Source organism: Abrus precatorius, unplaced genomic scaffold (genome assembly GCF_003935025.1).
Source record: "Abrus precatorius isolate BTA unplaced genomic scaffold, Abrus_2018 Scaffold7, whole genome shotgun sequence".
Taxonomy (NCBI): Eukaryota; Viridiplantae; Streptophyta; class Magnoliopsida; order Fabales; family Fabaceae; genus Abrus; species Abrus precatorius.
In genome coordinates, this window is record NW_020874417.1 from 31,151,720 (window position 1) to 31,167,852 (window position 16,133).

At 29.0% G+C, this 16,133-nt stretch overlaps 2 protein-coding genes across 2 annotated transcripts; one reads left to right on the top strand and one right to left on the bottom strand.

Annotated features, from left to right (window-relative positions):
• Window positions 1-6,666: 6,666 nt before the first annotated feature.
• Window positions 6,667-11,110, bottom strand: LOC113872673 (angio-associated migratory cell protein). The gene is made up of 11 exons (XM_027510402.1): window positions 10,982-11,110; window positions 10,529-10,723; window positions 10,337-10,384; window positions 9,994-10,113; window positions 9,702-9,847; window positions 9,406-9,553; window positions 9,223-9,306; window positions 8,843-8,958; window positions 7,938-8,002; window positions 7,352-7,442; window positions 6,667-7,210 (listed from the first exon to the last, which is right to left on the bottom strand). Exons 2-11 carry the CDS (start codon window positions 10,677-10,679, stop codon window positions 6,986-6,988), a joined length of 1,194 nt encoding a protein of 397 aa, XP_027366203.1. The 5' UTR covers window positions 10,680-10,723; window positions 10,982-11,110; the 3' UTR covers window positions 6,667-6,985.
• A 1,468-nt stretch (window positions 11,111-12,578) lies between these two features.
• On the top strand, window positions 12,579-15,216 carry LOC113871781. The gene is made up of 6 exons (XM_027508887.1): window positions 12,579-12,667; window positions 12,750-12,882; window positions 13,166-13,269; window positions 13,831-14,002; window positions 14,126-14,266; window positions 14,383-15,216. Exons 1-6 carry the CDS (start codon window positions 12,618-12,620, stop codon window positions 15,214-15,216), a joined length of 1,434 nt encoding a protein of 477 aa, XP_027364688.1. The 5' UTR covers window positions 12,579-12,617.
• The last annotated feature ends 917 nt before the right edge of the window (window positions 15,217-16,133 follow it).

Here is a 16,133-nt window from a genome sequence, read left to right on the forward strand (position 1 = left end):
GTGCAGCATTGCCCAAAATTTGGTAACCTAACAATATGCAGAAATTGAGAAATTGAGAAACTGATTATTTGGCGACAATGGTTATCTTGAAAGTGGCACCGTCACCACATGCTTCTCTGCTAAGATCCAACAACTGAAGCGAGGAATTTTGGTTATCTTGGTTTCCTCGTATCTTCTGCAATGCCATGTTCAATATATTTTTCCCCATCAGACATAGCTTTCATCTTTATATTTTTATTAATCTATATATGGACACAACTTATATATACCTTTTTTTTTTGTTTGAAAACTTTGACAACGTGTAGAGTTTATTTTTTAAAAATAAAATAATAATGATAAATGAACGATTTTAGATCGCATCGAGAAATAAATATATATCTAAAAGGGGAAGTTTACTTGTAATAAATTGAAAAAAAAAAACTAGTAAAAGTATACTTTTCTGCTCATTAATATTTCACATATAATTATGGGATAACATTGATAATTAAAAATATTCTTAAAATCATTGAGTTGAAAAGAGAAAAAAAATTTCTTCAAACTTTTATTTTAAATTACATTTTGTCTTCAATTGTTTAAAAAAACATAATTAAATAATAACAAGACAAATATATTATTATAGTTCTATTTTTTAAATATATTTACAATAAATTAAGGAAGAAAAATAAAAATTTGCTTATTAAACTAATTTTAGGTCATTTTCTAAGTAATTCGCTTACGTGAATTTAAAATTTTCAAAACCTGGATATATTTAAGGGAAATTTTTTTTTTCTTTCATCATCTTTAAAGTTTGAAGCGAATAATTTTACAATTTTTTAAAAGTGAGTTTGTTCATATAACAATAAATAATTAATATTTTTTTAATTGAGATCAAATGTAATCAATTTAGTCTTATATATATATATATATATATATATATATATATATTCTAAAATATATCTGTTAATGTTTTTCTTTTTGTCAATGATTCTTTTCCATTCTTAATATTTGTTATGTTTTGATCACACAAAATTTGATTTATAATTTAAGATTTGATTAAAAAATATTTTTTAAATTAAAATTTAGAATAAATCACTTAATAAAACATGTTGTTAATAACATGACATTATTTCATTAGTTACAAAAATTATAATACTTAATGTAAGAAACTTCTATAAATATAAAAGAAATTGATATTTATAATAATAACTTTGAATCTTACTACTAAGAGATTAGGCTAAAAATATTTATATTATTGCATTAAGATTAGTAAGAGAGTGAATATTTATTTAAATGATATTCAATTACAACATTTATTTTCATTATATTTAAACTAAGTATTTATATTTTTCTTATACTTATCAAGTTGAATTCACTTTATGCAAATAATTTTCGTATTTTATGTTCTTAAAAATCTTTTGTAAATATTTTAATATTCTTATCCTCTGTCACTAAATTAAAAGCTTAGTATGTTTGCGAAATAACATAACGAAAATCCAATAAGACTAAGCTTAAATTTTGGCAAAATTTGTATCCCTAATATGTTTACTAATTTATCAATGATTCTGATCCTTAATATATCTATGAATCATTAAAAAAATAATATTAATAACGATATATTTATAGACATAATATGTTCAACTTTATATTTATAGACATAAAAATTAAAATTAATAGCGATATAAGTTGAGATTGATTAAATTTAAAGGATGGTATTTTAAAACAGTAAAATATAGATGACAAAATATGAAATGTTTTGAGCAGGTAAATATTGGTAGCACATAAAAAAATTAATATATTACGATAACATTTACTCTTCAAATATGAACTTTTATAAATAGAAATTAATCAATACATTGCATAATTACTCTTTATAAATAGAGACCCTTTGCCCCTAAATCCATGTGTCTTTACTAATAATAAGATACATCATATGAATAAATTAATATACTGCTATTATAAAAAAAATATATACATTAATGATGTTTTATATCAACAATACGAGGTATTATATTGTTAATATAATTTTTTAGTGTCTACATTAACAATGTAATTGTAATAGGAAAAATCATATAAATAGAAACAAAATAATCCACCGGCTAACATATTTTTTTGTTAGTTCATGTTATTATTTATAATAACAATTACACGTATAGATTGATTTATGTTAACATTAAAAAAATTTGATCAAATAATTAATTATAATTATTTTCTTAAATCTAAGTTAACCAAAGTAAATTAAGCTATTTACGAGTTTATACATTTTAGATTTCTCTCATCATATTTTAATTTTTGGTTTGGGCCGATATGTATCTTATAATTTCAATCCATTTAATATGAGATTTGATGTGCCAAAGTTTTAAAAGTTTGACATTAATTGGACTTTGGTGAGTGTCCCAACTTTTTCCTTTTGGGTGGATGGTACCATAATTTCCAAATATAGGTTATATACTTGTAAAGATCAAAGCTCCATAGATAATTATTTCGTGTACAATATTAAATATTTCAGCATTATAAAAACTATATATTAAATATTTAAGTTATATCATTTGTTACGCTTCAATTTTCACTATCCAAAAAGATAACTGAAAGCTCTGGCGTTGCTTAAGAAGCACTTTTTTTTTTTACTTCATGATTGGCACAGTTGAAATTTGCCAACGTAATTTTATGTTAACTTGATTAATAGGTAAAAATATATAAATAAATTTATAAGGTTTTTAGATTTTTTTAAAAATAAATAACTATTCAATTTTACTATTTTTTTACAAGAGTTTAAAAGTATAAAATTTTTGACATCATCAATAAATTTAAACTTATTTTAAATGTGATTTTTCATATATATATTTTTTGGGTGTTACGTTGGAAGTGAGTAGATGATCAACCATCTTACATCACCATGTACCGTAAAGGTGTCAATTGAGATATATGCTCATTAACCTTTGTTTATACTTTTACTATTGCTATCGTATGCATTACTAAAGCATTAGAAATTTTAGTAGATACCCAAGGAATAATATAAGATTCCACTAGAAAAAAAAGGGTATAGCTTTTTAAAAATATATATTTTTTATTTCTAATCATAAAAATATTATTTTAAATGTTTGTGTAAAAATGATAAAAAAAGAAAATACAAATTATATATCACCTTAAATATTGGACAAAATTATTAAAAAAACTAAAAAGTGGGCCAAAATCTCATAAATAAAATATGCAACAAGACTTTATAAGAGAAAATTTTAAGCTTTAAGTATATGGTTATTAAATTTTAAAAAAAATTAAACACAATAATAAACATTGACTATTTTTAAAGATCTTAATAATGAATATATGCATATCATAACAATAATTACCATGTGTGACCTAAATTACCATCTGTGTGGACTTTAACCACAATGCTATCATGACAACAATTATCAGAGTCAGCATAGATTAACCATAAAATCTACGAATAAATATACAATACGTATTTCAATAAATTTACTGAGTTCAAGATGTACAAAACATGAGGATAAAATTCTAAAAAAAATTAAGTTAAATACCATTCGAATCGTAATCAAAGGACTAATATCTAGCAATTAAAGAAAATATTTGGTAGACATTGTAAGAAGTATCTATATCTAAAGAGACCTAAAAATAGAAAAATAATAAATATAATAAGTCAAGTGATATGATAAAAAGAGAGAGAGATATAGAGTATTTATAAATTAAAATTGAGTAAAAAAATTCTTTCCAATAAACTGTTTAATTTCAAAGGTAGGTGGGTAGAAAAGGAGGAGGTGATTAAACAAAGGTAGGTGGGTAGAAAGGAAGGAGGTGAATAAGAATATGAAGATAAACTTGTTGAACAATTATAAGGTTTTATATATATATATATGGAAAAAATATAAAAAAAAATCAAAATATTGCGTTTTGAAAAAAATTACGAAAACATTTTTTTGGTACTTTAAAACTTTTTTTTTAAATTGTTAGTGACAATTTTTAAAAAATATTATTTTTTGAAAAATCATCATCAATGAGTTTTTATTTTTTTATAATTTTTTAATATTTAAAAAAAATTGGGACGATTCTTGAAACCTAGTAATTTATTATTTTTCTATTGGTATCTATACCAAAAATCACTAATAATGATTTTTGAACCTCATAATTATGTATTTTTTTTTAAAAAAAATCATATTTTGGTGTTATATATATTAAAAATGTATCTATATTTTTCCTTGTACTCACGAATGAATATATAATTGGGTGCTTATGAGCATCATTTGAAACTTGACAAAATCTTCCAAACATAAATGCGGTTTAGTTAAATGTCAACAGAGTTATCTTGTTCGAGTGGGAAACTTCAAAGTTGCAACTTTCTATTTCGTTGTGTTGGGTTGGCCATAAAATGCAACTTGCAATAATTTAAAGGCACAATTGCCAATTCCAAGGCACATTGCCTACCATTTGGGATATCAAACATGCTTTCAATATCTCTCTTTTCCTCTATCTTCTCCTCATTGTCTTTTGCCTTGTCACTATCAATTCGTTTATGGCAATCTATAAACTATATTAGGTTGAATTTGTATGCATGTTAATTGACAGTGAAATAGGCAAAAAGATAAAGAAAAACGATAACAATAAGAATTAGTCAAAGGAAAATGTGGGTTGGAGTAATAGTTAACTTAGGTAGTGTTAAACTTAAGTTTTTTGGAGTTTAAATTTTTCTTTCAAGTGAAGTTGTAGATTAGGCTTTATAATTAAATTTATAATTGTTTAATAATTTTATAACTTTTTTATTTTAAAACTTATTTTGAAGTTATAAAATAAGTAATTTGTTGTTGGGATTTAGAATAAAGAAATGGAGAAAGAAAGTTCTTAAAATTATATTATCTATTTAAAGCTTTCTTTATTTGAGAGAAAAATGATTATTTTATCTCTTAAAATTATTGTAAATTTGTATTCAACACTTTTTTCCTTTTAAGAATAAAAAACTTCAAACAATAGAAATCAACATTACCTTAAGTCAAATTATAAAATATTTTTAATAAAAAATAATTTAGATGATGTCTTATAAAAAATTAATATTTTTAAATAAGGAAACAGATAGAAAGTGAGAAACAAGTCATATAAGGAAACAAGCTTATTTGTTTTCAAAAATAGAAAAACATAAAAATAATATATGTTTGACGAAATTTCATTTATTTGCAGTTTTAAAAAACAATTTTAAAATTCAAAAGTCAAGATGTTTGATTTCTAGAGTGAAAAACAAGTTAAATAAGGCAACAAACTTCGTATACAAGTCATTTTCTCTGTATGATCTATGAGATTTAACCTATAAAGCTTAGTGCTTATATTTTTAACCATTTCAAACAAAAATATTAAATAAATTATAAATTTTTAAATCAGCGTGTGAGGGTTTATATTTTCTAGTTAAAAAAAATTAAAAGAAAAATATATATTCCAAAGCAATAAAAGTTGCTTAATTCAAAAAATTCTTATAAAAGCCTACATTCATCTCATGAGTAGGAGTTTTGACTTATATGAGAATTTCTTTGATTACCTTTTTTTATAAAATTTGTTTGTTTTCAAAAATAGAAAAAAAATGTTTGATGAATTTTATTTGTTTGAAGTCTTAAAATCCAAAAATCAAGAACAACTTAAAACATGTTTTCAATTGAATGCCATTTTTGTAATAAACTCATATAATCTCATCCATTCTTTATTTTTGAAAAACAATTCCAAACCATACTCTTCTTCTTCTTCCCTCCGACAATTGAATGGCTTAAGTCTCGGAAGAGTAAAGCCTCCAAACAACAACATCAATACTAAGACTAAATCTAACAGTCATAGCTACACATTGAACATGAGTTGTGACAACTGAGGCAAGGAAATGACGCGTGGAGTTTATTATTCACTGCTCCATAACTACCATGGTAATTTAGTGGGGTTTTTGGCATTCTCCCGTGGGACATATGGAGAAATAGGAATAATTCTTATGTTTCATTTGAATGCGTGAAAATATAAGAAAAAGAAATTTTAAAAATTAAAAATATTGAAATTTCGTGATAGGTCATTGTTGAGGGATTTAGTGAAGTGAGATGCTGGAAAAAGTGAGAAAGAAAGCATTGGAAAGAAGAAAGTTTTAGTTTATGACAGCGGAAATAGTGGGCAAGAAAACTTTGGGCTGTGTCTCTTTCTTTTGAAAACAATACAAAATATCATGTCATCAAACACTTTCTATAATGACCCAAAAAAAAAACCACTATTTTATAAAATAGTTTTCAGAAACAGAAAAAATAATCAATTAGGGTTTGTTTGACTTCTGTTTTAAAAACAGTTTTTTATTCTTAAAAATAACTTTTAATACAAATTTATACTAAAATTTATTTTTAAAAATAAAAAACTGTTTTTAAAACAGTAATCAAACATGTTCTAAGTTTTTTATTTTTGGGATCGTGAATTAGCCCATAATCTAAGAGAACATGAAAAAAAATGCAGCATTCATTGGGCTGTAGCCTAACTAAGACCCTTAACTGAAGAAAATACCCCTTCCATAGTTTGCTTTATCCTGTAATTTTATTATTTTCGAACTAAACCCTTTTTAAATTTGTGAAGACCCAACACAATAGCCACATACTAGTTATTTTATGGTCAGCAAAGTGATTTGACAAAATGCCTGAGCAGCCTGGGAGATTTCGTTATTTTGTTTACATAAAATAATCCCTAAAAAAACTTTTACATATAATCATAGTCAGTAACGAATATATCTCACCTCCATTGAATACACAAAATTTAAGCTAGTATGAACATCAAAACCATTAATATTTAAGAGGAAAAATAATCCCAAAAAAATCTAACTTTTTGTTCTATCTCAATCTAGGAAAACCTTAAGTTACTACAGTTTTCACTTTCAGCATAAAAGTTAACAATCTGGATTCTGTAGAGTAATACCCAGCCCCAAAGAACATAAACATAGGCCTTGCTTAGATGATTTACAACCTCATCCTATGCAATGATACAAGGGCTTTGCTCACCGAAAATTTCCAACCTCAAAAACACAAGCCGTTTCATCAAGTGAAGCCGAGACAAGGTAATCCCGATTAGCAGACACAGAAAGAGACTGAATGGCATCAGAATGCCCATTGAATGTTTTTACACATTCACCAGACCGGCTATCCCATAATCTCACTTTACCATCCACACAACCAGTAGCCACATACGATGCACCAAGCCATGCCAAACATGTCACTCCTTCCTGTCCACATGGCAAAATTCCTTTATAAAATCATACATAAGAACAAAAATTTGCAAATTCAAGTCAAAATAATATTATAATTGCAACCAGAAAAGTGAATGGACATACGAGACACTCGCATAAAGCAAGATTCCAACAAACCTCATGCTCACAAGTGCCTCGGGGTAAGAAATGCTCTATATCCCAGATCATCAGTTTTTTATCCATGCCTCCACTTGCAGCCCAGGAATCACTGACAAACAATTTTAAGGGACAAAATCATTGATGGCTCACGTCAAATTTAAGAAAACAAACTATTCATAATTCCATTTGTATAGACCATTCATATTTAAGCAAGGTTTGGGTCATTGTGCGCTACATTATTCCTTCGAAATAAGTAAAATTATCTATTAACATGGTGTTTATCCTATAAATTGAGTCACTGAAGAATAGGTCAAGTCTAATAACATATCACAATTCTTGAGTCATTGATGACACTTTGTTTTTTTTCATCTTTATTAACAAACCCTTATTATATTATACCTGTTACCAATAAGACTATATTTTGGCTGTAGCATTATATTGGTTGACCTATTTTCCTCATCACCCATTCAAACTATCTGTGTGTCAAACAAAATTTCCATTGTGCACATGCATAAACCCAGAAGCATAGCATACTACTACATGAAAACGTGCAAGATTGCACATATAGGCAGGCTATGAGAAGTTTGTTAATCGTAACACACACCTTGGTGCAAAACCAACACACTCAATGGAGTCTGTATGAGAAGCAAGGGCATTATTATCAACAACCTGTCAAACACAATGCTCAAGTTTCTAAGACACCAAGCAGGAAGCTAAATTTATGTAATCAAACCCCCTTGCAAAGAAATCAAATTTGCAGCAAGCAGAAACAAATGTAATGTGGTGAAAGTGCTGGGGCCTTACAAGAATACTAGACAGGCTGTACTACGGAAGGACATAATTCTAAGAAAAACTATATTGTTTCACAAAACATAAAAACAGTAAAGTTGAATACCAGCTCAAGCTGTCTTGCTAGGTCACAAACCACCAACCAAAATTTTAATTAGTCAAATTCCATACACAAATCAACTTTTATCTCCATATATTTGTGCATGACAAAATATACCAATCTTGATCCATATTGGGGATTGGGCATCGCTCAAATTAGTCTTGTTATTGTGAAATTTTAAAATTTAGGAAAGGTAGAATTTAGTCAGAAACTAGTCTTGCTAAATGCTCTTTGATCTGATTCTCAAACATGTTCACATGTCCGTCCCCTTTATTCCTTAACAAGAAAGATGAATTTATGAACAACAGTAGTTCATGATAGTTTTTGGCAAATGATGTTGGAGGCTATCATCATTCAAATAAATTCTAAGAAATTTAGCATTAATCACTGTGTTAAAAATTTTATAAACAAATTTTTTTCTGTGCAACTATTGTCTCATACATCTTAGTAGGATATAGATAAAAGTTGAAATCATGTGCCAAATTTTAGAAACATTACTCAAGAGTTAAAAGACAGCCATAGGTTTCTCAATAATGTGACATCATACACAGGCAAAGACACAAGATAAGTAGACCACATAAAATAGTGCAGTGAATATCAAATGTAATTCGAACACGTACTCTTCCTGTGGTGATATTCACAATATGGACAGATCCATCCTTGGAACCGGTAAGAGCGAGAGTTGAAGTTGAGTTTATTGCCAAGCATGTTAACCCCTCAGTATGATATGGATGACCTAGAATGCAGACTCTAACAGGTTACCAAAAGCAAAAAGGAGACAAAAAATGAAAAATGAAAATCTGCAGACAAATGTAGAATTATTCAACATCAATATTTTATAAAGCTGTCATGACATGACATACATCAAGTTTTACCTTATGAATGTTGTCCCTACTTGAGAAAAGAGATGAAAGGTACACATAAGATGCTTTTAATTTACTTTAAAAATTGCTCAAAATTTGTCCAATACTCAGGAACCCATAAAGAGCAATTTACATACCTCGCACAACATGAATGTTTTCTGCACTTCTTGGATTCCATATTCTCAAGGTTGCATCATCAGAACCAGTACATATTATTTTCCCTAAGGTACCAAGCAAAAGGAAATGGAAAAGTGTAAACAGATATAACACAAATAACAACATTTAACAAAAAATGCACCAAGACGAAGAGAAAATACTACCATCAGGAGTAAAATCACCACAGGTTACACTGCTGCCATGACCAACAAATGTATTAAGTACGATGGCACTATCAGTATTCCACATCCAAACAGTGAAATCCTCAGAACCAGCTAGGAGTATGTGTCCTCTTGGATGCCACCTGAGCCACTGAAAAATTCATAGAATCTAATTTAGTAACTATTTACAGAAGAAAAAGCAAGAAAATTATGAATTTCGTTTTCATTTTGTTTCCAGTTGAAATTTTTTCTACTGATAATAACTAAAACACCAGTTTGTTTTCACTAAAAAATCTCACCTCAATGCCGCCTCCAGGACCTTCCAGTTGTCTAGCTTCCCAATTTGCAGATACATCCCAGACTTTAATAATTCCATCTAAGCTTCCTGATGCAAGACGGTGTCCATCATAGCTAAAAGCTAAACTAGATACAGATTCTTCATGACCTGCACAGAATTAATAACAAACTCATTTGGACATTCAATAAATTAGAAGTAACGTGATATCGACTTCACCAATTATTTTGCAAAATTTATCTTAGATATACAAATATCCATCCATAGGTACCTCTACTCTAATATCATGCAAATACCTTGAAGCTCAAAAGCCCAATCTCCTTCACCAATCTTCCAGAGAAATCCTCTGTCATCACTGCCCCCTGTAGCCACCAATGTCGTATCTGTTGGGCTGCAGGCAACTGAGTATAATTCCCCTATAAAATAATTCAAGAAATCATCAACATAAATTCCCTGGCAGCACCTTGAATACACATGACTTCAAAATTTGAAAAAGGAACAAAAAAAACCAATTCGTCAACAAAAACTTCGAGGAATATCTGGCTACTTAGAATCAGTGGATATGATTTCATCTAATTAAAGGCTAAATAAAAATCAGAATAGCAAGCAGAAACATAAACAAAAGAATAGAAATCTTACCAGTATGACCAGTGAATTTGTGCACAAAATCATCATCATCACCTTCTTCTGAAATTGTGAAAATAATATTACTACCAAATACATTAACACGCCGTAAAACTACACATCTTGATTCTTACACTATGTTGACCCAGAGAAATCATACACAAGACTGGACTCATAGAAACCTAATGAAATTGAGCAAGTTCATACCATGTTCAGATTCAGAACCATCCTCTGCATCGGGAAGATCTTCACCGTCCATGACATATTCATGGATAATGTCATGGTCATCAAGGAAAACGTCATTGTTATCGTCTTCATCATCATGAAGAGGTGGAACAACAGGATCAGGGGCATTCATTGTATTAGCTCAATTATCAGTGTAACGTTTTCAACTTTCTAAACCTGTGCACAAAGTAACAAATTGATTGAGTAACTTCGAATAGCTTCTTTTCTCAACGTGAAAAAATAAAGGCAAAAGTAGCACTAAACTCATGAGTAACAAATAAATAAAAAAGAATTAGGGGAAAGCACGGATGATTAACATGAAAACAGAATAGAAGTCACAAGTAAATGCTGAATTTAAGAGCTTCAAATTATGCGATAATGAATCGTGAATCATATTTTCATTTGGAAAATAAAACAAAAAAGAAGATGAATTACCACGATAATTAAATAAAATTGAAATTAGACGAGCTCATCTTTCAAAGCGTGGGTTCTCCTTCAGTGTTTTGAGTTCCACTTTCTCTTCTCAGCAGCAATTTGAGTTCATAGAGTATCAAGAAGAAGAGTTGCAAACGGGTCATGGATGCCCAATTACATTTTGGGCTAACCCAAATGCCAAGAGGGCTTTCAATTTTTTTATATAAAAAAATTATTGATCAAAATGAACTAGAAGATGAAAATTAATTTAAAAATCCCTTCTACAGGATGCTATTTTAATGATAAATAATTTATAAAAGTAACTTTTATACTTTATTTTGAAAACGAATTTCGCACTTTAATTCAGTATAAAAAATATTTTTAACAATAAAAACATTGTGTATTCTTTATCATATATACATTTCTATATATAAAAGAAAGCATTGCAAATTACTTTATTTTAAGTTCATAATATAGGATTTTAAGAACTATTCTAAAATAGCATGATTGGTGTCTTTACGATCCTGATATATCTCTTTTTATTTTAATTAAATTTTTCAAAATTATTTAATTTAATTTTAGAACTACAAATAGTATCTATCAAAAAGATAAAAATTTAATAAAATTATGTAATTTTAAAATAATATATTAAGTATTATGAATTTCATATGAATAAATATATTTGCAAAAAAATTTAAAACTTATATTTTTTTTTATAAATGCAGATATGGAGATTTACAAAAAAAAATTAAAATTTATATAAAATCAATTAGTTTTTTAAAAATTATATATACTCTCTTTTTGTTGTAATAATTTTTTTTTACTCAAATGTTTGTTAATTTTATTCTAAATTTTAGATATTGAAGTTGTTTCTTATCTTTCTCTTTTTACTTTATGTAAATTTTATATTTTTCATAATTCATAATTTTACATTTATAAAAATTATTTTAATTTTTTTAAATACTTTATTTTAGAAGTAAAGTATTATTTATAAATACCTAATATTATACCCCACTCTAGAATAGTTTTTTTTTTTTTTTAAATTATGACCTGAATACTTTGCTTCACAAATAAAGTACTATTTATAATTTAGAGAGATTGATTATAATTTTTTTTTATCATATTTATTCTGTTTTTATTTTTTATCTTCACTCTAAACCTTTTTAATCAACAAAATCTTAAATTTTTCAACTTATATTTAATAAACTTGTAACATATAAAGAATAAAATTATCAGCAAAGAGTGAAAATTCTACGCAATTACTTTTCTGACCGTAGGAAACTCATTAGCATACACCTCCAAGAGCATGAAAACGATTTTTTTTCTATCCATTTATCATTGAAAAAATCAAAAGAGAGAGGTATACGCCTATGTATCACCTAACCCAAATATATAATAATTTATAAAAGAGGAACTATATTGAGAATATGAAGTAGGAACAGAAGAAGGTGATGATGTGCATAGTTGTGCTTCATGAATCTGAATATTACGTGTCACCCATATCGATCCACGTGGACAGAGTCTCAATGTGACAAGAGTTTCTTGCCTCTTAAGCAAGAAAAAGGAGCAATGTTCCCTCATCTTTCTTTGAATCTAATTTCCATTTTATTTTCAATGTTCTAAGCTCATTGCAAACTATCTTGAATTCATTCTCAACATGTCAATGCTTCATTCCTTCTTCAACAAAGCCTTTAAAGCCTCCAAATGGTACTTGTTATCCTCAATTCTTTATCTACACTACACTTAAACATCTGTTTATGTGCTTTAATTTGTTGTTTTCCATTTTCAGTGCAACCTTGTTGAAACTCACAATTCCACGTATAAAGTTGCTGAGAAACAGAAGAGAGGTTCAGCTGAAGCATATGCGACACAACATTGCTAAGCTACTTGAGGCTGGTCAAGAAGCCACGGCACATGTTAAGGTATAACGAAAATGATTTGTAACATCAAAATGTTGTGTCTTTTGATTTTAGAGTGTATTATTTAGATGCGTGTATAAAAAAAGATAAAAAGAATAAATGAAAGATCTAACTAATTATATATAATACGATGTAGAGTGTCAATTGTTTTATGATCTAATAATGGAACTAAAGTATAATTCCCCTAATTTCCATGTGATATATATTGTTTAGTGTTGCTGTTGACTTTTTTGTTTCAGAATTTTGAACATGTTTCATGGTGGTGCTGTTGTTGATGATGATACAGGTGGAGCATGTTATGAGAGAGGAGAACATGATGGCTGCTCATGACATCATTCAACTCTTTTGTGAACTTATTCTCTTACGCCTTCCGATAGTTCAATCACAAAGGTTTGTCAAGGAACGAAACAACAATCATACAACATGTACATGCATTGATAAAAGTTAAGATTCCAATATAAAGCCTCTGAGTTTTAACTTTAAGACAGTGTTTGGTAAGCTGAAAGAGTGATGAAGCTCCATCTATATGATGATCTACATGTTTTACGATTTGTTCGTTGTAAACAGAGGAGGGTTGTGAAGAGGTCTTAAAAATTACATATATCCTTGGGATTTAAGAGTTTTTTTTTTTTTTATCTCCAAATATCTAATTTTAGAACATATAATCTTATCCTCGAAGCCAATGCAGAATTTCTATATTGATATCTTTTCTTAGGTTGTTACAGAATAAAAGAAGCATGGCTTATACTATTTTGTCTAGATACTCAGTCAAGCTAGTAGTGGGTGAAAGGGTTAAAATCCTGAATGGTTGTTGGTGCAGATCCAATCTTGCACTTGACCAGTGTAGAAAACCTGCGTCAAATTATAATGCTGATTAAAGTTATGAACTTGCTTAATTGAATTCCAACCATTGTTTTCTAATTATATATCCAAATTCTCAATGTTGTTCAGGGAATGTCCCCATGATTTGAAGGAAGCAATGTCTAGTATATGTTTTGCTGCACCAAGATGTGCTGATCTGCCAGAGTTGATGCAGGTTCAGTTGCTATTTGCTACCAAATATGGAAAGGAATTTGTATCTTCAGCAACAGAACTAACCCCTGACTGTGGTGTTAATCGCCAGGTAACATGAATTTTCATCTTCTACAGATCTTTTTTTTTTGTACAGTTATACATACCCTTATTTATCATTAAGGTTAACAGCTATTTTCCTCTATGACATTCTCCATGTGAATTGCAATAGCAGTTAATAGAGCTGCTGTCAGTTCAAACTCCTTCAGCAGAAAAGAAAATGAAGCTTCTAAAAGAAGTTGCTGCTGAGCATAAGTTAGACTGGGATCCAACTGCTTCAGAAACTGAGTTCTTTAAAAATCATGATGACTTACTGGTAAGTATTTGATAATTGATAGTGTTTAATATTACTAGCCAAATGGGGGGGAAAGGACTATGGTATTGTTACTTATCTTTTTCATACTTCATTATCTTATGTGCTCTCCTTGTCAGAATGGCCCCACTCAGTTTTCAAGTGAGTCAAATTTGCCGCTTCATAAAGAACATCCTAAGGTATCAGTATGGCCAAGTACAAATGTTGCCACAGCTTCAGAAGTGATTACACTTTCTCCGGCTATTCTACCCCATGAACTTGATCTTCACCCATCAAGCCATTCTGGATCACTTGGATCAATTGTAAACAAAGATAAACCTCACACTTCATTTGGTAAAAAGGAAAGTAAAAAGTCTGTGCCATTCCTCTCACGTCCATCAATATCATGTGAATTGTATTCTGAAAGATGTGGTGACTCATCTCCCCCCTTATCAGAGACAAGAACTGAAGCCAATGTAGACTTGCAGGATGTGTTGGCTGCTGCTCATGCTGCAGCTGAAACTGCCGAACATGCAGCAGCTGCAGCTCGGTCAGCAGCTAGTCTTGCTGAAGCCCGTATTAGTAAGCTAACAAAGAAAAATAATGATGTAACAGATAGCAGCTTTGAGAATCCATTCTATGAAGGTGTTGCTAATAAGTCTAAAACAGAAAGGGAAAGACATTTCACTGAGCAAAATACTAAAGATGACTCTGATGGTGGTGGCACAAATGATGTGAAAGTGGAACTTCATCATGCCTCCCCATGTTTTCATTCATCTAGTTTCCCTTCATTTGACACAATCAATGAAGATTTTGGTCCTTCCCTACTTAGTCATCCTGAACTGGATGACAAATCCCCTTGTCAACAGCCTAAGAGTAAGAGATTACCTTCAATGAATGATGAATCAAGTTTCTCATACTGCAACTTATTCACCTCACAAGACTCAAATATTGGATTTCATACATTCAGATAATAGTTATTCCTGTTATGATTGTGACTGACAATACTCATCCTTATGGATTTATGAGAATTTCAAGTATTGCTTATGAGTGGGTATTATACTGCTGCATAATTTACTTATACTTTTTTTTTTATTTGCATATAGCATTTGATTATTAAATTTTCAGTCGAGATAATACATATTATGGCTGGCTTTGCGTGATGAAAGAACTTCTTTCAAAGAACTGCATTTTTTGGTGCGATAAAAGGAAGAAAGGAATTGAGGGTATTTATTTGCTATATAGTTCAAAACCCTCCTGTATATGCTGAATTATTTTGTGGTGAATTCATATTGTATTCGAAATAAAAGTATTCAACTTCATGCTTCTCTCTATATGTAGTTTTACAGAAAGCAGATATACTTTCCCATGCAAAATAATGGCGGCACTAAACTACTGTATGTAATAATGGTTACCTTGATGCAAATTACAGTGTCAAATATTATCGTGTGTAAATTTCTTTGTTAAATTTGATGTGTATCATGTCATTAGGCTTGTTATTCATGTTTTATGATAGTTGAGTTAGACCTAAGATACGTGTATCATTCGGCATGTTAAGCCAAGTTCTACTTAAATAGATGATCTGCTTGTGTTTTGCTTTCCCTCGTGACATTTTGGTGAATTCATTCGTTCTAGTTAAAGACATGGATAGAAGTTCCAAGATCAAATCATGAAAGGAATTTACTTAGGTTTAAAATAGAACATCTCTCGAAATCTCTGAAGTAAAGAAATGATTGCCCCTTTCTTGCCTTTACGATCAGTTCTTTTCTGAACACTTTAAAATTTGTTGTTGGTTTCCAAAACTTATTCTGCCGAATCTTTAACGAAACCTTAATATTTCTTAACCTCCTTTTTAATTTATTAATTTTTCCCTTAGAAATAATCTTATTTT

Coding starts and splice junctions, on each gene's coding strand:
- LOC113872673 (XM_027510402.1), bottom strand. CDS start 10,679: ATGAATGCCCCTGATCCTGTTGTTCCACCTCTTCATGATGATGAAGAC. Junction 9,848..9,993: donor TTGGGCTTTTGAGCTTCAAG/GTATTTGCATGA, acceptor AATTCTGTGCAG/GTCATGAAGAATCTGTATCT. Junction 7,211..7,351: donor GAGGCACTTGTGAGCATGAG/GTTTGTTGGAAT, acceptor CCATGTGGACAG/GAAGGAGTGACATGTTTGGC.
- LOC113871781 (XM_027508887.1), top strand. CDS start 12,618: ATGTCAATGCTTCATTCCTTCTTCAACAAAGCCTTTAAAGCCTCCAAA. Junction 13,270..13,830: donor CCGATAGTTCAATCACAAAG/GTTTGTCAAGGA, acceptor AATGTTGTTCAG/GGAATGTCCCCATGATTTGA. Junction 14,003..14,125: donor ACTGTGGTGTTAATCGCCAG/GTAACATGAATT, acceptor TTGCAATAGCAG/TTAATAGAGCTGCTGTCAGT.